The sequence below is a fragment of the Aureobasidium pullulans genome (assembly GCF_000721785.1).
Source record: "Aureobasidium pullulans EXF-150 unplaced genomic scaffold scaffold_1, whole genome shotgun sequence".
Lineage (NCBI taxonomy): Eukaryota > Fungi > Ascomycota > Dothideomycetes > Dothideales > Saccotheciaceae > Aureobasidium > Aureobasidium pullulans.
Genome location: NW_021941021.1, coordinates 193,278 through 215,261, shown reverse-complemented (window position 1 = coordinate 215,261; position 21,984 = coordinate 193,278). Strand labels below are relative to the sequence as shown.

At 51.6% G+C, this 21,984-nt stretch overlaps 10 protein-coding genes across 10 annotated transcripts; 6 read left to right on the top strand and 4 right to left on the bottom strand.

The window, feature by feature from the left end:
* Nucleotides 1-1,106: 1,106 nt before the first annotated feature.
* Nucleotides 1,107-1,804, bottom strand: M438DRAFT_340956 (uncharacterized protein). The gene is made up of 3 exons (XM_029904379.1): nucleotides 1,603-1,804; nucleotides 1,451-1,532; nucleotides 1,107-1,382 (listed from the first exon to the last, which is right to left on the bottom strand). The coding sequence occupies exons 1-3, from the start codon at nucleotides 1,659-1,661 to the stop codon at nucleotides 1,194-1,196; spliced, it is 330 nt and encodes a 109-aa protein (XP_029765322.1). The 5' UTR covers nucleotides 1,662-1,804; the 3' UTR covers nucleotides 1,107-1,193.
* Nucleotides 1,805-1,980: 176 nt separating this feature from the next.
* On the top strand, nucleotides 1,981-3,484 carry M438DRAFT_330163 (DUF171-domain-containing protein; the record flags this gene model as incomplete). The annotated part of the gene is made up of 3 exons (XM_029903287.1): nucleotides 1,981-2,001; nucleotides 2,074-2,222; nucleotides 2,509-3,484. The coding sequence occupies 3 exons, from the start codon at nucleotides 1,981-1,983 to the stop codon at nucleotides 3,482-3,484; spliced, it is 1,146 nt and encodes a 381-aa protein (XP_029765321.1).
* Nucleotides 3,485-5,897: 2,413 nt separating this feature from the next.
* M438DRAFT_350586 (uncharacterized protein) lies at nucleotides 5,898-7,196 on the top strand (the record flags this gene model as incomplete). Its single annotated transcript, XM_029906656.1, has 3 exons — nucleotides 5,898-5,950; nucleotides 6,252-6,498; nucleotides 6,552-7,196. The coding sequence occupies 3 exons, from the start codon at nucleotides 5,898-5,900 to the stop codon at nucleotides 7,194-7,196; spliced, it is 945 nt and encodes a 314-aa protein (XP_029765320.1).
* Nucleotides 7,197-7,704: 508 nt separating this feature from the next.
* M438DRAFT_263100 (thioredoxin-like protein) lies at nucleotides 7,705-8,578 on the bottom strand (the record flags this gene model as incomplete). The annotated part of the gene is made up of 3 exons (XM_029899864.1): nucleotides 7,705-8,218; nucleotides 8,275-8,457; nucleotides 8,532-8,578. The coding sequence occupies 3 exons, from the start codon at nucleotides 8,576-8,578 to the stop codon at nucleotides 7,705-7,707; spliced, it is 744 nt and encodes a 247-aa protein (XP_029765319.1).
* A 274-nt stretch (nucleotides 8,579-8,852) lies between these two features.
* Nucleotides 8,853-11,896, top strand: M438DRAFT_308302 (Coatomer, gamma subunit). Its single transcript, XM_029902337.1, has 3 exons — nucleotides 8,853-8,939; nucleotides 8,998-10,629; nucleotides 10,685-11,896. The coding sequence occupies exons 1-3, from the start codon at nucleotides 8,867-8,869 to the stop codon at nucleotides 11,752-11,754; spliced, it is 2,775 nt and encodes a 924-aa protein (XP_029765318.1). The 5' UTR covers nucleotides 8,853-8,866; the 3' UTR covers nucleotides 11,755-11,896.
* Nucleotides 11,897-12,061: 165 nt separating this feature from the next.
* M438DRAFT_393182 (integral membrane protein sed5) lies at nucleotides 12,062-13,477 on the top strand. Its single transcript, XM_029909104.1, has 2 exons — nucleotides 12,062-13,187; nucleotides 13,240-13,477. Exons 1-2 carry the CDS (start codon nucleotides 12,191-12,193, stop codon nucleotides 13,269-13,271), a joined length of 1,029 nt encoding a protein of 342 aa, XP_029765317.1. The 5' UTR covers nucleotides 12,062-12,190; the 3' UTR covers nucleotides 13,272-13,477.
* Nucleotides 13,478-13,675: 198 nt separating this feature from the next.
* M438DRAFT_308297 (Delta(24(24(1)))-sterol reductase) lies at nucleotides 13,676-15,940 on the bottom strand. The gene is made up of 3 exons (XM_029902336.1): nucleotides 15,819-15,940; nucleotides 14,209-15,757; nucleotides 13,676-14,155 (listed from the first exon to the last, which is right to left on the bottom strand). The coding sequence occupies exons 1-3, from the start codon at nucleotides 15,854-15,856 to the stop codon at nucleotides 14,144-14,146; spliced, it is 1,599 nt and encodes a 532-aa protein (XP_029765316.1). The 5' UTR covers nucleotides 15,857-15,940; the 3' UTR covers nucleotides 13,676-14,143.
* Nucleotides 15,941-16,030: 90 nt separating this feature from the next.
* Nucleotides 16,031-18,737, bottom strand: M438DRAFT_340946 (uncharacterized protein). The gene is made up of 3 exons (XM_029904378.1): nucleotides 18,281-18,737; nucleotides 18,047-18,225; nucleotides 16,031-17,993 (listed from the first exon to the last, which is right to left on the bottom strand). Exons 1-3 carry the CDS (start codon nucleotides 18,548-18,550, stop codon nucleotides 16,217-16,219), a joined length of 2,226 nt encoding a protein of 741 aa, XP_029765315.1. The 5' UTR covers nucleotides 18,551-18,737; the 3' UTR covers nucleotides 16,031-16,216.
* A 398-nt stretch (nucleotides 18,738-19,135) lies between these two features.
* On the top strand, nucleotides 19,136-20,574 carry M438DRAFT_393179 (alpha/beta-hydrolase). Its single transcript, XM_029909103.1, has 5 exons — nucleotides 19,136-19,228; nucleotides 19,279-19,362; nucleotides 19,454-19,857; nucleotides 19,908-20,019; nucleotides 20,068-20,574. Exons 1-5 carry the CDS (start codon nucleotides 19,174-19,176, stop codon nucleotides 20,220-20,222), a joined length of 810 nt encoding a protein of 269 aa, XP_029765314.1. The 5' UTR covers nucleotides 19,136-19,173; the 3' UTR covers nucleotides 20,223-20,574.
* Nucleotides 20,527-21,876, top strand: M438DRAFT_360676 (40S ribosomal protein S4; the record flags this gene model as incomplete). Its single annotated transcript, XM_029907456.1, has 4 exons — nucleotides 20,527-20,592; nucleotides 20,645-21,198; nucleotides 21,287-21,581; nucleotides 21,635-21,876. The coding sequence occupies 4 exons, from the start codon at nucleotides 20,527-20,529 to the stop codon at nucleotides 21,689-21,691; spliced, it is 972 nt and encodes a 323-aa protein (XP_029765313.1). The 3' UTR covers nucleotides 21,692-21,876.
* Nucleotides 21,877-21,984: the final 108 nt, after the last annotated feature.

Genomic DNA, 21,984 nt, shown 5'->3' with positions numbered 1-21,984 from the left:
TGACTCCGAACTCATTTGACTACATCAATATTTTCGGTGGCATTTTCCTTTCATTACAATCTCTCTGTTGCTTCTTCTTTCAGACATCTTGGCCATATGAATGTGGGTTGTGCTATTTAATGTGTCAGAATACCCAGGGTTGTCAAGAGGGTTCAGAATCGTTCGCTTGTTGTGCAAAGTCAAATGGATGAAAATTGGCGGATACGGCGACAATGAGGTCAAAAAAACCACTGGATCTTGATCAAGGGATATTACCTGGCTGTTAAACATAGCAGAAACCACGATATACTACTTCTCTCGGTGTGAGTACAGTGTTGTCGCTCGAAATGTATCATGGCAGGGTCACCATTGTGACAAAAAGACTTGGTCGTTATAGAGGAAGATAGACATCTAAACTTGATGTTCGTCTTGAGCGTGAGGGATGATCTCATGTGTGGTGAAGATGGTCGAGTGAAAGGACATAGTATGAGTTTAGAGTCTATACCTTGAGTGCGTTGGGAATTATGAAGGCGGCAGAATACTTATGATCTTATGTATCATTGAAACTCAAAGTCTCGGTCTCGGTCTCGGGTGCGTCGATGATTGCAAGGCGATCTTGTATGTGTTGGGTACACCGGATTTTTCACTGACTTGAAATGATTCGCAGAGTATGAGGATCTGCTCGTGATTTGCATGGTCCCGCGTTCCACGTGAGCTTGACGGGAAATAACCATGAAATGCTTGAGACCGGAGGAAAGAGCACGGTGGAAACAAAGGAAAGGTCGATTGACCGTGGGAGATTCCATGTGAGAGGGACAATTGATCGTGGAAGGTCAAGACCGATCGGCTGAACAGAAGAAAGGCGCAAAGAAGAGTGAAACGCAAGACCGACTCAGGCGTTGTCACCTACATTTGGAAATCTGTTGGCATTTCAACATGTCGTGAGAACATCCTTCTGTTAGAGTTGGTGATTTTGAGGTCAGGGGTGAGCTGTCAGCAGCAAATGAAGCCAAGTCACTCCGAAAGTAACACCCATTCCCTGGTGTTACACTCAACAGACGAGCTGGGAAAATGCAAGAGCTGACAACTGTGATGCGTTTGTTGTCAAGGTAAACATGAACTCATGAGCGCCTGCAATGGGTTCCAGAGCAGAGAAAGTAACAAACAAATTAGACGATGCGTTTCCCTCATCAAAGCAACCGGAAGCGCCGAGGTCACTTGCATGATTTGCATTCTGGACCTCTCACGTCGTCCACTCTGCCAACCTTCCTTCCACCAGGGGGAGGAGGGCCGCCTCCGCGACTATTGCTGCTGCCACCTCCAAAGCCCCAACCAGGTCTCTTGCCAGGTGTTCTGTTGTTGGCATTGAACGGTGACGCGGCAGCTGCAGCAGCAGGATCGAACTAAAAGAGCATTGAATCAGACTAGTGAACCACACGAATTCGAAGGATCGCAACAATGATCAGCTCACCGAGAAGAATGTGGTAACGTAGAGGCCTAGAAAGACATAGGCGTTGTCGAAGAAGTTGCGGATGCGGACCGTGGCTGGTGGTCTGGAAAGTGGAGATTCAGCTTTAGCATGGATAAAGTGCCGAAGGCTGAGATCGGAGCCATTCCACTTACGCTGAAAGCGCCTGGCCGTTGTGGAAGTAAGGCCTGGTTGGTTGTTGTGAGGCTGACATGGCTGAGATCACTGTTGTTTTTTTCGGAAGATGAAATATCGGAAGAGACGATGGTTAATATTGGTTGTTGTACGGATTCTCCAAGATAAGAAAGCGCACGAAAGGGAGATGTCGTCGTATGCCAAGTCTAGGGTCGGGTGGTTTCCAAGTCAATCATGATCCGTGCACGGAGGCTTGGCTGCTGCAACTCGCATGCCCGGCCGAACAAACCCTAAAACTACCCAAGCATTAATTATTTTCATGATCGTCGGTCGGGCTTTCGTGTGATTGAACTTTCCCATTCTTGTTCCAACTTCACGTGAAAGAGATTTTGTTGACAATGTCGGGATATCAGAACAAGGTAGGTTTCGGGGAGTTTCTTCCCTCATTCGTGGCTGGAAGGATTGAACGCTGATATTGTGTGCTCGTGCAGAAGAGGAAGCAGGACTTTCAACAGCCCCAACAGCAGCATCATAGTGCCGATGATGAGGTCGACACTTCGAGACCTTCTGCAGTTTTTACGCCGACAGGTGGTCGTCAGCACACGTTGACCATCGCACTGCCTGGCAGTGTTATAGCAAAGTAGGTGACAGAAATTTTCTTTTCCTCCATGGGTTGTACCTTCCCTCGGTACAACATTGTTCCAGCATCGGAGCAGAAACACTTTCCTTATTCCCGATCTACTTCTCAGCTCTCTCTTTCGCCAATCACTTGGTTGCAATTGCCTTATAGGATTGGTCGGATTACTTGTCTATACTGCCCAGTGTTATAGCTTCCTTCCACGTCACCTATAGCCCGCCCTCTAACCCTTTCTTTCTTTACCGCCTCTGTCTCATCTCAAGGATTCAGCCCTGACCATATTTCACAGCGCTCAATCACATGATCTGAAGACCATGATGGCCGCCCAGGTGGCGCGAGCCTGTGCCGTTTTCCAGGTCGATGAGATTGTCGTCTTCAACGATGGCCAATCACAAAATGGAGCCCGTCCACGGAAAGGATTCGAGGGAGACGGCTACACGGGCTATTCGGACCCTGACGACTTCCTATATCACGTCCTCAGCTATCTGGAAACACCCCCACACCTCAGGAAGACACTTTTCCCTATGCACCCCAATCTGAGAACCGCCGGCGCCATGCCAAGTTTGGATATGCCGCACCATCTCCGCGCGAACGAATGGTGTCAGTACCGAGAGGGTGTGACGATAGGCCCAGATGCCGCGTATGCAGAGCCTCAGCACAAGCGCAGCAAGGGTAGCAAGGGCAACGCCGTCTCAACTCTCGTTGATTGTGGTCTGCCTGTAAAGACGCGTATCCCAGTCGAGGTACCGCCTGGATCGCGCGTCACCGTAAAGTTTGGATCTGCTGATGAGCCTCAAATGGATGGCTATACACCCTTGGACGCCGACGCCGTTTCACCCGACACCCCGAGAGAAGAGACCGGCTACTATTGGGGCTACTCAACAAGAATGGCGTCTTCACTTTCGGCAGTATTCACCGAGTGCCCTTACGATGGCGGCTACGACATTAGTTTCGGTACATCCGAGCGAGGCATCACATTAGCGTCTCTGTTTGACTCGTCGGAGAACGATCCCGATGTACCACCAGTGCCTAAACAGTGGAGGCATATGGTTATCGTTTTCGGCGGTGTCGCAGGTCTCGAGGTTGCCCTCAAGGCAGACAAGAACTTGACGTCGAAGGGCGTCACGGAAGCCAAAGACGTATTCGACTACTGGGTCAATCTCGTGCCTCAGCAAGGAAGCAGAACAATCCGCACAGAAGAAGCGGTATGGCTGGGATTGATGGGATTGCGCACAGTAGTGCAGGACCGGCAAGAAGCCGTGTAAACGGGCTAATCGAAGATTGCATCAGTCGGGATCGTGTTATTGACGAGGCCGAACAAGCCGAATTAAAGGCCACATGGTGCGGCCAGCCTTCCCTGGGGTCTGCGGGGCGGGAGCAAACCTGTTTCTCTATCATGTACCTTTCTATAGCGCATCGATGCCTGCACTACCGTTGGATGGTACATGACTTGTACATTGTCACTACATCAAGTCCATGCTCCAGATTGTCCAAAATAACGATGAGTCGATGGCATGAGCAAGTGTGGATATCCCATCATTGGATCATCCAAGGATATGCAGGGCGGCTCGCTAAATAATGATCCGGCGCTCTTGGTCGACCTGAGATGATGCGTGTGGGGGCCATCCTAAGAGCTTTGAGGGCACATCCCTAGCTATTCGTATTAAATCAGATCATGAGACTTTAGTTGATCAACTAATCAGCCTATAGCTCTCTTTAATAAGCCTGCCTGAAGCAGGAAATGGTATTGTCGAGATCGGAGTCGAAGGATTCGTAAAGCGTGGAGCGTGGATTTTAGGTTCTGGAGCACTTCCCGAACGAACAAAGTCGACGCGAAGTGCAGCATCGTGAAAACGCGGCCATGTCTCCGCCGGTCTCCACAAGTTCGTGTTGGCAGACGACCAAGCACGACCGAGTTAGCGCATCCACCTTCTCTCAACCTCTTCGTGCAGCACGACAAACCCATGAGTCAAGTTTCTGGTTTTGAGAGATGTCTTGAGACCCTGGAGTCGGCGACTCCGGAATGATGCATAGCATCGAATAGCTCTAGGTCTCAGATTCGAGGTTTGGAAATTGGGGGTCATCCGCATGCAACTAATTCGTGCAGCGGATGATTCGTGACGTGTTTCGATATGCGATTGAGATTGATACCTTGGAATTCAAATCATTGTTGCGTTAGCGTAGAGGAGTGATAAGGATGAGACAGTAGGGGCTGGCGGTACTTGCCAACCGCAGACGAGAGCCGAGACAGATCCTCTCAGCCCGCGATGCCGTACTGTTGGCCAATAGACATCGGGGGGGAGACGGGCAATCGTAGATTACAGGTCTGCACGGTAGTTTGCGGCATATGAGCCTTGAAACAAGGTCAAGAAGAGAGCGCAGCAAGGGACATGATATACGTAGCAACGGTCGTATGCAATAGAGGAGACTTTCAGCTTTTGGTACCGAATACCCGGGTATCGCTCTTATAGCTGTTGACAAAAATGAGCCACTCGTCCAAAGAGACCAATAATCATCGAATGCTATCTTTGATATGCCCCTGCCAGGTGCTTAAGGACAATGCATGTGGGGTGTTGCGGCGACTGGCGATGAGCAACGTTTTGATTTGCGTCGCTGGACGCGCGAGGTCCGAACCATTCAGCCGGTAACCGGCAATTGACAGGAGCCAAATGGTGCAAGACAAGGATCAAAAGACAGCTTCGGTTCGAGCATGCAGGATGGCAACACGCAGGGCGTGTGTTTCCTGATGGTCGATAGAGTTTCGGGAAGCGGATTTGAGGCCGAACATGCTGCTTTGATTGCAGCAAGACATGCGCTCATGGTCAACAGTTCTGCAGCTTGCTGCATCAAAAGTAGAATCTGAGTTACAGTGACATTCCCAGGCACCTCCGGAACTGCGAACCGAGCGAGGAACACATGGTACAGTACTGAGTACTCGAGTACCATGCTCAGAGAAGGATCAAATTCGGAGCAGAGACCGAGAAACGAAGGAGGGGTTCGGGGGCACACGCGTGGAGTGATCCACATTGCGCTCTCGAATGGCCTGTTGAGTCTTCTCAGCAGCAGTTGGTGTCGTTACGCAGATGGTTGTCCATACGAAGATGCTCAGTGATCCAACGGTCCCTGGATCGATATCTGACAGAAACCGAGGCCCAAGCCCGCTGACCTCTCAAGGACACGGAGTCGTTCGGTCGGAGGTGACTGAGCGCCAGCCCTAAAGATCATGAGGTTTGGAGGGATGCGTGAGGTTTCTGGATCCCAATGGACGATTTCCCGACCAGAATCAGGGCTTTGGCAGCGACGGTGACCCCGTCGCAAGGACCCTTCTCTCAACCACGCTGGTCAGCCTCTTGTCTCAAACCCCAAGGGACGAGACATTGGCCCCAATCGGGTGTGCTTTCAGAAAGATGACTGGTGGGGGGAGTCTTCGGCATGTGGAGCTGTGGCTTGATTTTCGTGAAGATCTCAAGCCGTGGCCCTTAGCTGGATAGTTACCGAAGCAGTGCAGGTATAACTTACAGTTGCTAGAAGATCATGTGAAATCATGTTAAGTGTAATTCTGTGAGCGAACTACTTGACTACAGTACATCGTTTAACCCGATACTCAATTCTATCCATAAATGACCTGTCTTGAGAAACTCGCCCCCCCCTGACTCCTACTCGAGTATCAGTAATCGAATGCAGGCTGTACAGCGGTCCATAACGGTGTTCGAGCCAATCACATTCAAGAGGTAAGAGTCCGCCTGCACAGAGAAGGAAGACGCGCCACAACGTGCTTGATGGCCCGCAACAGATCGGATCAGCGACGCTAGGCAGGTATGCTTCCATCGAGCTGTCTGACACCGATGTCCAGACTACTGAGTCCACATCAAGCCACGGCCTTCTGCCGTGAATTGATTGACACAGAGAAGCCCCTGCGTCAGTTTCTTGACTCGGACGGCTGGCTGTTCTTAATTCGACACGGCTCCCTGCTCCAAACGTGGAAGCCACATCGTTTGTTCAGAGAAGATCGTGTTTACTTCTATTGACCAGGTCCAGAGGCACCTGCGCGACAACGCATTGGGAACCATTCATATCTTACCTCCTCCCGCAACCAGCATCTTCAGACAAGACACTTTTACCTGCCCGACTCGATTGCTCAGCACTCCCAAGCATCCAATCAAACATGGAATATCAACAAGCCTGCGGCGGAACAACGAGCGCCTGTCACCACCCTGTATATGCAACTCACAATCAAGGTTACACACATGCACATCATATGTGGACGGCTGTACCACAGGTACGTAAGGCTCTTGACTGGTAGCACAAGATATGTACTAATAAGTTATTCAGTATCACTATGGCTACGAGCAACACTCGCTTGCTTCGCCAGTAGGCAACACCTTCACTCAGGCTCCTGTCGTATCTCCAATCAATACCACATCAACTGAACCAATAGCCGTTGACGGCCGGAATGGATTTGTGACAATGCCACCAGGACAGCCCTTAATATATCGTAGCGGAGTCGAAGCAGATTATGGACAACCTACATCTCCGACAGTAGAATTTAACGTTGACGAACTCCTGGAGTACCAAAGACGACGCAGTAGTGCCACTTCAGAGGAAAAGGAACCCCTAACACCGGCACAGCGTAGGCGAAAGGCACAGAACAGGGCCGCGTATGTATCGAGGTCGCCGTCTTTCTGGAGAGACTTCCCGCTAACACGTCGTGGTGGCCATAGTCAACGAGCGTTCCGTGATCGCAAACGCCAACGGGTACAAGACCTAGAAGCTCAACTGTCAGCGCTAGAAGTGCGAACCAATTCTTTGGAGTCAGACAATGAGAGGTTGAAACACGAGCTGCTTCTGACACGAGACGAAAACGAAGTTCTACGAAGCATTACCCAGCCTCAGCATCCAAGCAACACATTACAACCTGATCGACGCAGGAGAACGATGAAAGCAGGCGGAACCGATCTACACTTACCGCTTCAATAACAAGAGATGACGTGGTCCAAGTGCATGGTCGATGTCAAATGGTTGATGTTAAGATATCCTTTTCAAGGCTCACCAACTTCCGAAAGCAGCCCAGACGCGACTGGTATGTAATGTCTTTATTCTTATTTCTGATTCCCCTTTCTGGCGTTATGATCTTGAAAAGCCAGGCGTTTGGTGGATTGGACTCGATGTCCAGACGTCGAACGCCGAGACATTTTGCGGCAGGTCAGACATAGGCCGCAAGATCCAGTCATGTTGGCCGACAGCATCGGTAGAGAGATACCTGCAGCCGTAATGAAATGATGACATTCACCTGTTTGAACAGGCTACTTGATCATTGGGCATCTCTAATTCCAAAACCTGTCGATTCCCAGTCCCTGGCTACGGATGGTAGATCTTCCGTATTCCGGGAGCCATCGACAGCTGTGAAAGGGTCAAGTATCTCTGAAGTACGGACTCCAGAGGTGGGTCCTGACAAGGCTCGAGTCATGCCATGGAGGTGGGTAGGTTAGTCCCAGTCGCTGTCGCTATCGTCATTTCCAAGGCCAGCGCCTTGGCCAGCACTCCTGAGAGTGGATTGCGGGGCCTCTTCCTGGTGGCGAGGACCAAGGCGGGAATCATTAGGGTCAACGGCACCCAGAGAGCGAAGCAAATCCTCTAGGTCACGGATGGTGGTTCGATCGCCCTTCAAATCGCGTAGAGTTACCAGTTGGCGCTTGATGTCGCCATCCTTGTAGACCAAGACAGTCGGAGTATTCTTGTCCGGGTAACCTTCAATACAGAGGTTGGCCTCGATCTGACAGAACTTGATGTCTCCAAACTTTGTAGCCAATTCGCGCCAGATCTCGATCAACAGACGCGATTCGACATTCGTACCTGACGAAGATGTAAGGAGTACGAAGATGAAGGCCTTCTTTGATTCTTCAGTCACATCCCGCGACCAATCGGGCTTCTGTACCGGGTAGACCTGGTTGTAGACAGAGGCTGAGCGGATGGCAGCGAGTTCGTTCATGCGCTTCTGACTGTCGAAAGTTACAAATTAGAAGAGCATGGCGCAAAGGTCGGGGCGCGAGCTTACCGATAGAACTCAAGGAAGTCCTCATCTTCCTCGTCTTCCAACTCAGCCAGCTCATCGAGCTCCTTGCCTTCCAGGCGGTTCTCGTGAGCGAGTCTACGGGCTTCGGTTAAGGCTTCTTCGATCATGGGAGTAGGTGACGGAGGTTTCTCGGGAATGATTTTGTGCTTGCGGAGGATGTCATTCCTGTCAAATTGTGTCAGAAACAGGCAAACCGAAAGCAGTATATACGGATAGAGAAGCATAAGGAGAGGACTTACCACTCAGTGTCGGCATTAGGATCGTCGATGGGCACATTGACGGGCATGTCCGGCATGCCGCCTGGCATACCTCCTGGCATATCCATAACTGCAGCTGTTTGTGAGGAGTATATGGTTCACAGATGGCTTCACATGTAGGCAGCCTTCCAACGAGAGCTGGCTGGAATTAGAAGCACCAAATAGAAAGCGCGGAGAGGGGCCTTGGCGGGGGATGACGGGGTCGCGACGGAAGGTGCCGAGCTCGGGGGTTAGGGAGTTGTGATGCTACGTTTACAGTCGACAGGATAGATATAACTGTTGTTCTGACAATCCCGGCTGGCCATTGAAGAGCAACCATGAGCTACAACAAAAAGGACGAGGACGAGGGCGGCCTGCTCAAGGTCGACCGCACCTCGGTCTTCCAGGAGGGTCCGTACAGTGCTTCGAACAACACGACCATGTCAAGTCGCTAACTCGACCTCGATAGCTCGTGTCTTCAACTCATCGCCTATTTCTCCTCGCAAGTGCCGTATTCTGCTCACCAAGATCTCCCTGCTGCTGTTCACTGGCGAAAAGTTCCCCCAAAACGAGGCCACCTCCCTGTTCTTTGGCATTTCGAAGCTCTTCCAAAATAAAGATGCCGCCCTCCGTCAGATGGTCTACCTGGTCATCAAGGAGCTCGCAAATACCGCTCAAGATGTGATTATGGTCACCAGCAGTATTATGAAGGACACTGCTGTCGGCAGCGACGTCGTATACCGTGCCAACGCCATCCGCGCCCTGTGCCGCATTATCGATGCTTCCACTGTCCAGGCCATCGAGCGCAACATCAAGACGGCCATTGTCGACAAGACTCCCTCGGTTTCCTCGGCTGCTCTCGTTTCCTCGTACCACCTGTTGCCCATCGCCCGCGACATCGTCCGCCGCTGGCAGAGCGAGACTCAGGAGGCTGCTTCGTCGACAAAGTCCTCTGGCGGCTTCTCTCTTGGTTTCGGCTCGTCGGCCTCGCACAGTCTGGCTGCCTCCAACACAAACTTTATGACCCAGTACCACGCCATTGGTCTGCTCTATCAGATGCGCTCTCACGATCGCATGGCTCTGGTCAAGATGGTTCAACAATACAGTGCTGCCGGTGTTGTCAAGAGCCCTGCTGCCCGTCTCATGCTCGTCCGTCTGGCCGCCAAGTTGATTGAGGAGGATGCTGGTCTTCGCGCTCCTATGATGAAGCTGCTTGATGGCTGGTTGCGCGACAAGAGCGAGTTGGTCAACATTGAGGCTGCCAAGGCCATCTGCGAGGTCCGCGACCTGACCGATCAGGAAGTCATGCAAGCTGTTCACGTCCTCCAGCTCTTCTTGACCTCTCCCCGATCCGTCACCAAGTTCGCTGCCATCCGCATCCTCCACAACTTTGCTTCATTCAAGCCCGACGCTGTTCGCCAATGCAACCCCGACATTGAGGCTCTCATCACAAACTCCAACAGATCCGTTGCGACATTTGCCATCACCACTCTTCTCAAAACTGGTAACGAGTCTAGTGTTGACCGTCTGATGAAGCAAATCTCTGGCTTCATGGCCGAGATTACCGACGAATTCAAGATCACCGTGGTTGAGGCTGTCCGCACTCTTGCCCTCAAGTTCCCTAGCAAGCAGGCTGGCATGCTTGCTTTCCTCAGTACCTCTATCCGTGACGAAGGTAGTTACGAGTTCAAGAGTAGCGTTGTTGAGGCCATCTTTGATCTTATCAAGTTCGTCCCCGAAAGCAAGGAAGACGCTCTGTCACATCTGTGTGAATTTATCGAGGACTGTGAGTTCACCAAGCTCGCTGTCCGCATCCTGCATCTTCTGGGTATGGAGGGCCCCAGGACTGCCAACCCGACCAAGTATATCCGTTACATCTACAACCGTGTTGTACTCGAGAATGCCATTGTCCGTGCAGCTGCTGTCACTGCTCTGGCCAAGTTCGGTGTCGGTCAGCAAGATCCCGATGTCAAGCGTAGCGTCAATGTTCTACTCACCCGCTGTCTCGACGATACCGATGATGAGGTCAGAGATCGTGCAGCCCTCAACTTGCGTCTGATGAAGGAAGACGACGACATGGCCAGCAAGTTTGTCAGAAATGGTAAGATATCGCCCAGTCTGATGGTTGTTACAACATGTGCTAACTCACTTATCAGACTCGATGTTCTCATTGCCCGTCCTGGAGCACCAGCTTGTCATGTATGTGACAGCAGAATCATCAGCCGCATTCTCCAAGCCCTTCGACCTTAGCTCAGTTCCCGTTGTCACTCGTGAACAATCTCTGGCTGAGGACCGCACGAAGAAACTTACTACAGCCACTCCTACCCTCAAGGCACCTTCGGCTGGACCCAAGCCAGCTCCCGCCCGCGGTTCAGCAGAAGCCGCCGCCTCGGCAAGTGCAGCTGCACAGAAGTATGCTCAACAACTGCAAGCGATTCCCGAGCTTTCTTCATACGGAGGCGTGCTCAAGAGCAGTGCTGTTGTCGAGCTGACCGAGAGCGAGACCGAGTACGTCGTTACTGCTGTCAAGCACTTGTTCAAGGAGCACGTCGTCATTCAATACGACATCAAGAACACTTTACCAGACACAGTCCTCGCCGATGTGACAGTTGTCTGCACGCCCACAGCAGCCGACGAGTCAGAGGAAGGTGGTCTGGAAGAAGAGTTCACTATTCCTGCTCCTCTGCTCAAGACGGATGAGCCTGGCACTGTTTACGTGTCTTTCAGACGCCCTGAGGGTCAAGAATTCTCAGCGGCCAACTTCACCAACGTGCTCAGATTCACAAGCAAGGAGATTGATCCTTCGACCAACGAGCCTGAAGAGCATGGATACGAAGACGAGTACGAGATTGAAGACCTTGACCTTGTTGGCTCCGACTACATCCTTCCCGCATTCGCTGGCAACTTTGACAGCATCTTCAACGGCATTCCCTCGGATGACGAACATGAGGCCGAGGAGACGCTACAACTCTCCAACGCCAAGACACTGGCAGATGCCACCGAGCTGCTCGTCAAGAGCCTGGGCATGCAACCGCTCGAGGGTAGCGAGGTCACACTTTCTACTTCGACACACAGTCTGAAGCTTTACGGAAAGAGTGTGACAGGTGGCAAGGTCGCATCGTTGGTAAGAATGGCATTCAGCGCCAAGAGCGGAGTCACAGTCAACATCAAGGTCCGCAGCGAAGAGGAGATGTTGGCAGCTCTCGTTGTTGGTGGAGTGGCATGATGGGTATGGGAGACGTGACGTTGTCACCAGGGGCACTGGCGTTCAGGGCGGAGCATGAAGCAGCGTGTGTGCTTTTTATTGTTTAGTTTTATGATTGAGGCGGACGGTAGTCAAAAGCGTCTACGAGTCGTTGTTCTTGTCAATTAGAAGAATTTGTGTACCTTGATATGTGGTTACCTACTTGATCAATCTGTGATATTGATATTCTTCCTCTCGAGATTGCGGGTGATGACGAGGGCTCGAGTGGCTTGGCCGACAGGGGATTGCGGAGAGCGCCTCGACTCTTGAACGTCGACAGCTGGACATTTGACTGAACAATGAACACGCCCTGATTGCTCCACCAACACCTTGTAATAACTCAGATTCGACAGTAGCGACGCTCGCCACCTAAGTGAATATACCCATCGCCGTAGAACCGCACACACGCGTCACAGCCATGTCGGCAGGCACGTCGTCAATCCAGGACCGCACTCCCGAGTTCCGCTCCATCCTCGCTCAGGCCCAAAAACGCCTCGCCCATACGAAGACTCCCAAGGACCGTCAACATCTGCTCCCCAATGCCGGCCAACAATCCGCCCAGCCCACGCGCAAACAGCGCAGCGAGTTCGCGCGCAAAGCCGCCGAAATAGGCAGGGGCATTGCAGCCACCGTCGGCAAGCTGGAACGCCTGGGACAACTGGCTCGTCGCAAGACTCTCTTCGACGACAAGCCCGTGGAAATTGCAGAACTCACTTATGTCATCAAGCAAGACCTTGCCGCCTTGAACCAACAGATCGGCGCTCTTTCTACGATAAACAAGACGGCGCATCCGAAGGGCGGCGTGGACCAGGAAGGCCAACACAATGAGAACGTCGTCGTCATGCTACAGAGCAAGTTGGCAAATGTCGGTGGAAACTTCAAGGAGGTCTTGGAAGTGAGGTCCAAGAATGTACAAGCCAGTCGCTCGCGCCAGGACAACTTCGTCAACACCGTTGGTAGTAATGCTGGACACCTTGTCGCTCAAGGGCGAAGTGATAGCCCATTATACGCCGCACCATCCCGAGGACGCTCACCACAACCGCCCATGCAAAACCAAGGACAAGACCTTCTGACTCTAGAACCGCCATCGTCATCCTCATCAGCACTTACACGAGGCGCGCAATCAGAGCAACAGATGCTACTGCTGGAAGAAGGAAACCAGAATAATGGATACATCCAACAACGTAGTGAAGCTATAGAAGGCATCGAACGCACCATCGCAGAACTCGGTGGCATCTTTGGACAATTGGCTCAGATGGTTAGCGAGCAGAGCGATATGATCCAACGCATCGACGCCAACACCGAGGACATTGTCGACAATGTCGAAGGTGCACAACGCGAACTCATGAAATACTGGTCCCGAGTGCAAGGCAACAGATGGCTAGTCGCCAAGATGTTTGGTGTACTGATGATCTGTAAGTCTCCTGCTATTCACACCTACCATTCACAATACTAATACATCTGCAGTCTTCTTGTTATGGGTGCTCATCGCTGGTTGATTTTTGAATTTCTGTTTATCTGGCATGGCGTATGGCGTTTTTACAGTATCGGGAAGAACAAGGGCAGGACAACTTTACATGGCGGCAATGGGAGGTCATTACAATCACACGCAGGAGGTCATCAGGGGTTTTCTTCTTTCTCAACCCTTTGGTTTTCCTCATACAACCTAGAATTTGTACTAATACCTCACACTTTTTCTCATCCATTTCTCGTTTGACCCAACCTCGATCCTCTGCATGAGTCTTTGTGAAATGCACGAGTTGTTGTGTTTCCGCGTTTGCCCTGTTCGGCTTTGAAGACACGATAACTTGTCTTTGTGATCACTGGGTGCTTTCGTCCTTTCAATCAAGACGCTCTTTCCTTGATTCGTCACTTTTTCACGTAACGCATTGGAGTTTTTGGTAATATGTATAATGGTTTTGTTTGATTCTATGCTATAAAATTTCAGAAACAAGAATGATACAAGGTGATAATATACAACACGAACGAACCCCATGTCCACCTTTTTATCCTGTACTCCTCGTCTGTTCTTCTGTCAAGACAGACATGCACAAGGACTGAGCAAAAAGAGCGAGGACGCAAAAAGAACGAAAAAAGAAAGAAAAACGCCCCTCCAACATGTGAGAAAGAATCTCCTACATAGGAACGATCGATGTCCCTAGAAACCACTAGATCGTTATCTTTTCAGACGAAGAATAGGTTTTCTTCTCTCGTGGCATGCTCCGGCCACCGGCATCTGAGGTGTTTCGACCCTTCGACACGCGAGCGACTTGGCAACCTTTGAAACCACCACTCTCGAATTATTACAATGGATGTATGTCGAAACCCGCGACCCAGAATCATGTACATCATTTTTGCCGATACGTGGTGTTTACCAGACGTACTAAGATCAGGTCAGTTGTGCGATCGAAAGATTACAAAGATAAAAAAACTTACAGGGATGAAGAGGTAAGGGCAGCGTCTCTCATACTCCTTCCAGGCATCGCCGTACTTCTCCTTGCAACGCTGGATATCACGGTGGGCGCGGTGCACAATCATGACAGCGAAGAAAGCAGTGTAGAACCATGGGAAAGGTGAGTTGAAGCCGGTGATCAAGCCCCAGCAGAGAGCAAAGTACATGTCGCAAGTGTAGTGGATCTTGCGAGCATACTTGTACCAACCGTCACAGAGAAGAGAGTTGCCGGACTCGGTCTCAATCTTCTGGGGGTTCTTAACAGCCTTCCAGGGGAGTTGAGGGAAAGTCTTGCGGTTCATCTCATAGCCACGCTCTTGAGCGCGGAACATGTTCTTCTGCGAGTTTCCGGTATCCCAGACCCAGTATGCGAAGAGGTAGCTGGTGAAGAACCAGACGAGAACGGGCCAGGAGTGGGCGTAGACCTCGGGGTCGTGGTTGGCCAAGAAAATGGTGCAGTGGCAGTAAGAAAGGGGAACACCAGCCAGGTTCCAGAAGATGAGCATGAAGCCCCACTTCTCGTAGTACATGTCCCAAGTGATGGGAATCATCTCCTCACCTTTGCAGCAGGCGTTGGCGTACAGGAAGTGAGCCATGAGCAAGAAGGCCATCTCGCCGGTGACGTAACCGTACTGCTCGTATTGACGAGCGCAACCTCCAAGCGTAACAAGGAACAGGATGAACCAAGGAAGACGGACCTCGAAGAACATCTTGAAGTCGAGCCAGCCGAAAAGACGGGGGTTCAATTCAGCGCCCATGAAGAAATCGTAGATGTGGTAGCCAGTCATTCTGTGCTGAGCACCACGCATAAGAGCAGAGACGTAGGCGACAACCGAGACAATGAAGCCAGACAAGATGGCGACTGACATGATGGGGCCGAACTCATCGATCAGAGTGTAGAGCTTGAAGAGGCCGGTGACGTGGAGAGTCAAGGCGACAACAATGGTGAGGTAGAAGGATGAGACACCAGAACAATAGTAGAGAAGCTGCTTGTTGTCCATGTGAGGAAGAGGCTTGCCCTTGCTGTACACACCGGGCATGTACAGGTAGCAGATGCCCTCGAAGACGAAGAAGGTCCAGTAGATGGCCCATGCCTTTGCGTGAGGGAAAGCACCGTTGTAGGCCAGGCCGAAGAGCTGCTTGCCAAAGTCGGACCACGACTGGTTGGAGGACTCGCGCTTAGGGAAGCCGCCGTCGTAGTAAGTTGCGCCAATCCACATGTACCACATGAGAATAGGGAAGCCAATCATCATGGCAGTGACTCCGGCGCTGCCACCAAACTCGTAGTGAGGGTTTGCGTCCACCTTAGGGTCGGAACCCTCCAGCCAGCCATCGATGATGCGCTTCTCCTTCTTGGACGAGCCATTGGCATGTCCATTGGTCTTGACCTCGTTGGCAGGTGCGTCAACAAGGGGCGTTCTGGAGCCAGTGATCGAGGGCGACGGCGAGGCAGTGCGCCCGGTGTTTGCGTTCTTGCGCGTCGAACGCTTTCTCGATGGTGTTTCAACAAAGCCCTCGGGCAATTCTGGCTTTCTGTTGTGTTGTGTGAGTGGCCGCGATTTATTTGATATTGACAGACGCGTTTTGCACTCACCTGGGCGTTTTGCCCGTCTGGCTCCTCGTGACGGTCATGGTGAGTCAATGGCAGCAGCAACTGATGTCCTAGGAAGGATGCCGGTGGCCGGGAGAGGGAAGTTGCGGAGGACTCGATATTCAATCTCCGTTGTTGTTTTCCGCGACCCTCGGACCCACTTCTGACCAAACTTTGAGGCTTGAGGCTTGACACAGTTACATCATCGTCATCCATTTTCTTCCAAATGCATCAAATGCACAAAACGTCTTTAAATTTGTAATTCTTGATCATGTATTTCGTGTCTGTATAGTTGTATGTATATGGACCTTCGCTAGCCGTCCAAGGTATAATCTCAATGCAATGCAGTACCAGCCTTCATAAACGCCTGGAAATTCGAATCCATAAGCCAGTTCTTATCGTCAAGCGCCTCGTCTAGCGTTCGTGCTCATCAGAGTAATCTTCTTGCCCTTCTTCTTGCCTTTGGCGGCAGGTGCAGGTCTGCTAGCAGAAGATGAGGATCCCTCTCCTAGACTTGCTGCCTGTACCTGGGCAATGAGCTCATCATCTTGGCTCAGCTCCCTCTCCCATCCATCGAGCCAGCCGTCGTCCATGTTTCCATTTTGGAGGGCGGCGAGTTCAGGACTAGTCAGGGGAATGGCTGTGGTACCCCATACCGTCCGTGAGGTAGCTGGACTTGTACCAGGTGACGCAAGCGAGGCATAAGCAGATCCTTGTGGTCGATTGCTGTTGCTCCAGGGTGGCGACGACGAAGATCCGTGGCCGTCAAACGAACCTGCTGCATCAGAGCCCCCATTCGCGCTCAAGGGCACGAAGTCATCAGGTCGAAACCTGCTTTCGCTTGGTATGCTGACACGTCTTCGTCGAGCGGCTGCGAACTCTCGATCTTCAGCCTTCTCTGCACGAACACGTTCCTTCTCTTCTCTTGCTTCCTTGTCTGTGTTTCGTTTGCGTCGTCTGTCGATCTCGCCCTGGAACTGTTCGAGGATGGCTGGCGGAACAGTGTCGGTCCAGTCACATTGCAGGAAGCTGACCTCACAACCGTATGGAAGATGTCCAAGGTATTTGACCCTCTTGCGCAGGTCATCGTCGACGATGTGGCCAGTCGAAACACGCTCGACGCGGGGAAGTATCGAAGAAGGGAAGTTGTCATAGTTTCCAAAAGCAGCTTTCAGGATGCGAATGTCCAGGGAGGAAAGGTAATAGTGAAGTAAGCCTTGGTAGAAGAAGTAGGTATCCGGTTGGCGCTCTGCATGCTGTCGGGCACGGAACTCGGCTAGAGACGTCGAAAGGATACTGGTTGTGGTGTCGTCCTTCCTCGTGCTGGCTTCTTGCTCACTGGGCAACGACTCCGCTTGTCCGTTCTGCCCATTAGGCAAGCTCTGGCCTGACTTAATGGCCTGCTGAATTGCGTACATTTCCGGTACTCCTTCGTCGGTTTGGTTGAATTGGATGGCAGGCTTCTTGGGCTCGGGCTCTTCGGGCTTTTTCGGCGCTGCTGGAGGGTTTCCGATGCCCTTGATTCTCTCCTTCGCTTCGTTCAAAGCACGTACAGCTTTGCTAGTCCATTGAGTGTCGTCTCCAAACATGACTTCGTCCTCTTGTTCCATAGCCCTGACATTCTGAATCTCCTCGTCCAATTGGGCCAGCATGTAATCTTCACCGCCCTTCATGACACGAGCATAATCCATAACCTCAGCGGCAAAGTACCAGGGAATGTCGTCTCCTTTTCCAAGGGCGTCGGGGCTCTCTCTGGGCATAGCAAGGGTGCTTCCAGCGGGGCGCTGTATCAAACGCAATACTACGTCATCTCCCTCTCTCGGGGGTTCAAACTCAGCACCGGTATACCAACGAACTGGTCTTGTCTCGGAAACGTAGATAGAATCATAACAGATTGGGCACTTCTTCCAGCGTGCCTTCTTTTCAACTCCAGTAGCGGACCCGTCCTCCGAATGCATGTATCGGATCAAGCAGGGTAGGCAGAATATGTGGCCACATCTAGCCATCCTGGGAGCGGTAGGCGTCCCCAGACAGATTGGGCACGCTGAAGATTGGGACTCGGTCGAGACAAGAATTTGCAGTACGTTGTTCCAGTCGATATGGACATCAGCATCAACGCGTTGAGCCCGATAGTCGGCTCTAGGGTCAACAATGAAGCGGTAGTTGGCGTGAACGTATCTAGAGATGGTTAGAGAGGAGTGGCGATTGAGAGCAGGCTAGATAGAGCTTACCTTGCCTTGTCCACTGCGTGATATCCAGAACCTAGACCCCAAGTAGGGTTGCGTCGAGGACGGCCAGAGGCATATCTGGAATTGTGCTGGTGTGCCTGAGGACGTGGCGGGAGAGAGAAGTTCATGAGGTGGGTGATAGAGGTCTGGCCCTTGCGACTGCTAGTTGAATGCATGGCGGCCTGTAGCAATGTGAGCAACATGAAAGCTCAATGACAACGGAGCAGTAGCACTTACGGATTCAGCAAGAGCATCCTCATCCGCGAGTCTAAACTTCTTCGATTGCTTGTGCTTCGCTTTGGCACTTTGATTGCTGCGCGGGGTCGACGAGGGCTTCGAGTTAGCGGCGTTGGAGCTGCCTGAACCGCCACTTCTACGTTGACCGAGAACTTCTCCAAAATAGGCGTTGGTCTGCGAATAAGAGGGCGTTGATTGATTTGAAAGGCCGACAGATTTCGAGGGGTTCGATGCTTTGGCCGAGATAGTGGGTTGCGGGTTCGAAGACATGACGGATGCACGAGAAGCGGATAATGATGTCGTTAAACGCGTCGAGGACGATTGCCGCGGTCGAACAAGCAAGCAAAACTCGGGGAGAGCAAAATCTGCTAACACAGTGAATGTCGTCGTATAATTGAGCGGAGGTTGGTTTTGCGATCTGTCGACCCGCTAGGGTAGGTAGTCGACGGGATGGTCCAGAGAAAGGAAAAGGTGATAAAGAAGAGGGAGGCAATTGCTCATCGTTCCGAGACACCGAGATGGGCCCCCACGTCACGGGGTTTGATACAGAGCATGTCGACTATGCTATCCGACGCCCGTAGAGTGGCCCTCGATGCTCAAAGTATGCTGTAGGGATACACATAGGATCTTTGCATTCAGCCATTGATGATTAAAATCATAATTGATTCGACTCTCAGTGGACACTGACCTTGGTCTGAAGACACTCCTGCGTTTTCACAGCGATTCTGCGGATGATGCATGATCTCGGATATGCCCCTACACTGTTTAACAAAGCTTGCAACGTTCGTTATTCATCCCACCAGGGTCCAAAGATCCAAAGTGCCTTGTTTCGAGGGCGTTGCTGCAGATACTGAGCATCTGTTCACCAATACACTCCAAAATCATCCGTCAAGATGTTGATCGAGGAATCCTACAAAGATGTCGCTACCAAGAATGGTGGAAGCATGCGTATGTAGAACAGAGAAATCTCGATTTTTGCTCTTGCTAATATCTGTAAGGCATATTCACCTGGCACCCAACAGTTCCAAACTACCCCAAGGCCAGATTTCCTGGTGTAGTCGTATTCAGCGAGATTTACCAAGGTAGGTTGTATTCTTTCTCACTTTCAATGTGTCGAATCCTACAAGTATGCATTGTCTAGAAATTGGAATATGGATTGACGGCATTCTTCAGTGACTGGACCTGTTGCTCGCTTCGCTAAGCAGATCGCTGGTCAGGGATACATCGTTGCCGCCCCTAGCAGCTACCACGAGTTCACCGGACCCGAACCTCTGGCCTATGATGGTCCTGGTACCGACAAGGGAAACGACTGGAAGGTCGCCAAGAAGCTCGCAGCCTACGATGAAGATGCTGAGCTGAGTGTATCGTTGCTACTCGACCTTGAGACCTGCAATGGCAGAATTGGCGCTACTGGCATGTGTCTGGGTGGTCACCTGGCATACCGCTGTGCTCTGGACAAGCGTGTCAGCGCTGCTGTCTGCTACTTTGCTACTGACATCCACTCTCAAACTCTCGGTGCTGGCAAGAATGATGACTCTCTAGCTAGAGCCAAGGATATCAAGGGTGAACTGGTTATGGTCAGTTATCAACCTTACTCCAAAACATCAAAGTTCTAATCAGCTGCTAGATCTTCGGCAAGAAGGACAATCATGTACCCCCTGAGGGTCGTGATCTCATCCGCAAAACTCTGCACGAATCAGGCATTTGCTTCAGCTTCTTCGAGGCTGCTTGGGCTCAGCGTATGTTCAATGACCGAGTGAAGATAGTACGAATGCTAACTATCACAGATGCCTTCATTCGCGATGAGATGAGCAAGGGACGTTACGACCCTGGCCTTACCAAGATCTGCTTCGAGATCCTGCTGGAACTGTTCAACCGCACACTGAGATCTGATCTCGGTCCTAGAGTTGGCGGCGAGCAGGAAATTGAAGACGTATGTTAAGCTATTGACTGACATCTGGTGAAGAATCAGTGGTAGCATCCGTGTAAATGCCAAACAAGACGAGGGACAACATTCTCGCAGACACTATTAGATGTTGATAGCTCGGGCCCATACGTGATTGGATGTATGCGCATTGCTCTATTGCACCGTCAGATATGTCCAGGATAAAACAGCCGCAGCGACAAGTTGGTTATTGTTCACGGTTTTATTTGTGAGCATGAGCATGAAGTGAACATGTCGAGCGTCTGGAACGTTGCGTTGCTCGAAAGGCGCTAGTGGGAAGATTGCCGGTCTTGGCACACAAATGCCCACTGAATTCTCACGAACCAAGCGCATCCAACTTTCTCCTCACCTGACGAGACCTTTCAACGTAAGCGCGACGACTGCCCACGCTCATTTTCAATCACTAACCATTCGCAAAGCCGACCAACGTTAATTCAAAGTCGACAAGATGGCCAGAGGACCCGGGTAAGCACCCAGCACCACCGGACCATGTCGAATTTTCGCATTGGATCCGCGACACACGAGTTGCGCAAACTTCTTACACCTTCTGCAGAAAGCACCAGCACCGCCTGTCGGCACCTTCGCACTGGCTTCTCGACAAATTGTCGGGTGCCTACGCCCCCAAGGCCTCGCCCGGTCCCCACAAGCTCAGAGACTGCATGCCTCTGATCGTCTTCATCCGTAACCGCCTGAAGTACGCCCTCAACGGCCGCGAGACCAAGGCCATTGTTATGCAGCGCCTCATCAAGGTCGATGGCAAGGTCCGCACCGACGCCACCTACCCCGCCGGCTTCATGGACGTTATCTCGATCGAGAAGACTGGCGAGAACTTCCGCCTCGTCTACGACACCAAGGGCCGCTTCACCGTCCACCGCATCACCGCTGAGGAGTCCGAGTACAAGCTCGGCAAGGTCAAGCGCGTCCAGCTTGGCAAGGGCGGCATCCCATACTTGGTTACGCATGATGCACGCACGTAAGTCTGCATCTATCAGCCGTTGGATCAAGATTTGGCGATACGGAAAAAAAGTATACATGGACAAGAGCTGAATTATGGTGATTAGTATCCGCTACCCCGACCCCGCCATCAAGGTCAACGACACCGTCAAGATCGACCTTACCACTGGCAAGATCTCCGACTTCATCCGCTTCGACACTGGCGTTATTGCCATGGCCACCGGTGGTCGTAACATGGGTCGTGTTGGTGTCATCACTCACCGTGAGCGCCACGACGGTGGTTTCAACATCGTCCACATCAAGGATGCCATTGACAACGAGTTCGCTACCCGTGAGAGCAACGTCTTCGTCATTGGCCGCGAGAAGCCTTGGATCTCCCTCCCCAAGGGCAAGGGTGTCAAGGTTCGTAAATTCAGACCGAAGACATGCAAGACCATGACTGACTCTCAATTTAGCTCTCCATCGCCGAGGAGCGTGACCGCCGTCGCGCCCACGCCATCGCCGGCAACTAAACTGGCTGACCAGCTTCTAGGTTCATGGGGTTCGTTGGTTGATGTGTTGGAGGGTTTTATGCATCAGGCAGCAAAAAAAGGCGTCTGGGGAGCATGTTGTTCAGAAGATTTTACGCGATGTGCCATGCAGCACTTTCGTAGCTCTACGACAAAAGAAAGATATCCAAGCTCACAGCCTCGCGCCCAAAATGATTGACGACTTTTCTGCATTCAAATCTTGTGAAACGTGAGCTATGTATTGAAGAAAGTGTCAGCCTGTTTGTAGATGATCTGCCTCGTAAGCAGTGGCCCAT

What these genes read in the sequence shown, in the direction of transcription:
- M438DRAFT_308297 (XM_029902336.1), bottom strand. Translation starts at nt 15,856, where the DNA reads ATGACCGTCACGAGGAGCCAGACGGGCAAAACGCCCAG. An exon ending in CAGACGGGCAAAACGCCCAG is followed by an intron (nt 15,758 to 15,818) that starts GTGAGTGCAAAA and finishes ACAACACAACAG; the next exon opens with AAAGCCAGAATTGCCCGAGG.
- M438DRAFT_340956 (XM_029904379.1), bottom strand. Translation starts at nt 1,661, where the DNA reads ATGTCAGCCTCACAACAACCAACCAGGCCTTACTTCCACAACGGCCAG. An exon ending in AACGGCCAGGCGCTTTCAGC is followed by an intron (nt 1,533 to 1,602) that starts GTAAGTGGAATG and finishes TCCACTTTCCAG; the next exon opens with ACCACCAGCCACGGTCCGCA. An exon ending in ACGTTACCACATTCTTCTCG is followed by an intron (nt 1,383 to 1,450) that starts GTGAGCTGATCA and finishes ATGCTCTTTTAG; the next exon opens with TTCGATCCTGCTGCTGCAGC.
- M438DRAFT_308302 (XM_029902337.1), top strand. Translation starts at nt 8,867, where the DNA reads ATGAGCTACAACAAAAAGGACGAGGACGAGGGCGGCCTGCTCAAGGTC. An exon ending in CACCTCGGTCTTCCAGGAGG is followed by an intron (nt 8,940 to 8,997) that starts GTCCGTACAGTG and finishes CGACCTCGATAG; the next exon opens with CTCGTGTCTTCAACTCATCG. An exon ending in CAGCAAGTTTGTCAGAAATG is followed by an intron (nt 10,630 to 10,684) that starts GTAAGATATCGC and finishes CTCACTTATCAG; the next exon opens with ACTCGATGTTCTCATTGCCC.
- M438DRAFT_340946 (XM_029904378.1), bottom strand. Translation starts at nt 18,550, where the DNA reads ATGTCTTCGAACCCGCAACCCACTATCTCGGCCAAAGCATCGAACCCC. An exon ending in AGGATGCTCTTGCTGAATCC is followed by an intron (nt 18,226 to 18,280) that starts GTAAGTGCTACT and finishes ACATTGCTACAG; the next exon opens with GCCGCCATGCATTCAACTAG. An exon ending in CACGCAGTGGACAAGGCAAG is followed by an intron (nt 17,994 to 18,046) that starts GTAAGCTCTATC and finishes AACCATCTCTAG; the next exon opens with ATACGTTCACGCCAACTACC.
- M438DRAFT_393182 (XM_029909104.1), top strand. Translation starts at nt 12,191, where the DNA reads ATGTCGGCAGGCACGTCGTCAATCCAGGACCGCACTCCCGAGTTCCGC. An exon ending in GTTTGGTGTACTGATGATCT is followed by an intron (nt 13,188 to 13,239) that starts GTAAGTCTCCTG and finishes ATACATCTGCAG; the next exon opens with TCTTCTTGTTATGGGTGCTC.
- M438DRAFT_393179 (XM_029909103.1), top strand. Translation starts at nt 19,174, where the DNA reads ATGTTGATCGAGGAATCCTACAAAGATGTCGCTACCAAGAATGGTGGA. An exon ending in ATTCAGCGAGATTTACCAAG is followed by an intron (nt 19,363 to 19,453) that starts GTAGGTTGTATT and finishes GGCATTCTTCAG; the next exon opens with TGACTGGACCTGTTGCTCGC. An exon ending in TCAAGGGTGAACTGGTTATG is followed by an intron (nt 19,858 to 19,907) that starts GTCAGTTATCAA and finishes ATCAGCTGCTAG; the next exon opens with ATCTTCGGCAAGAAGGACAA.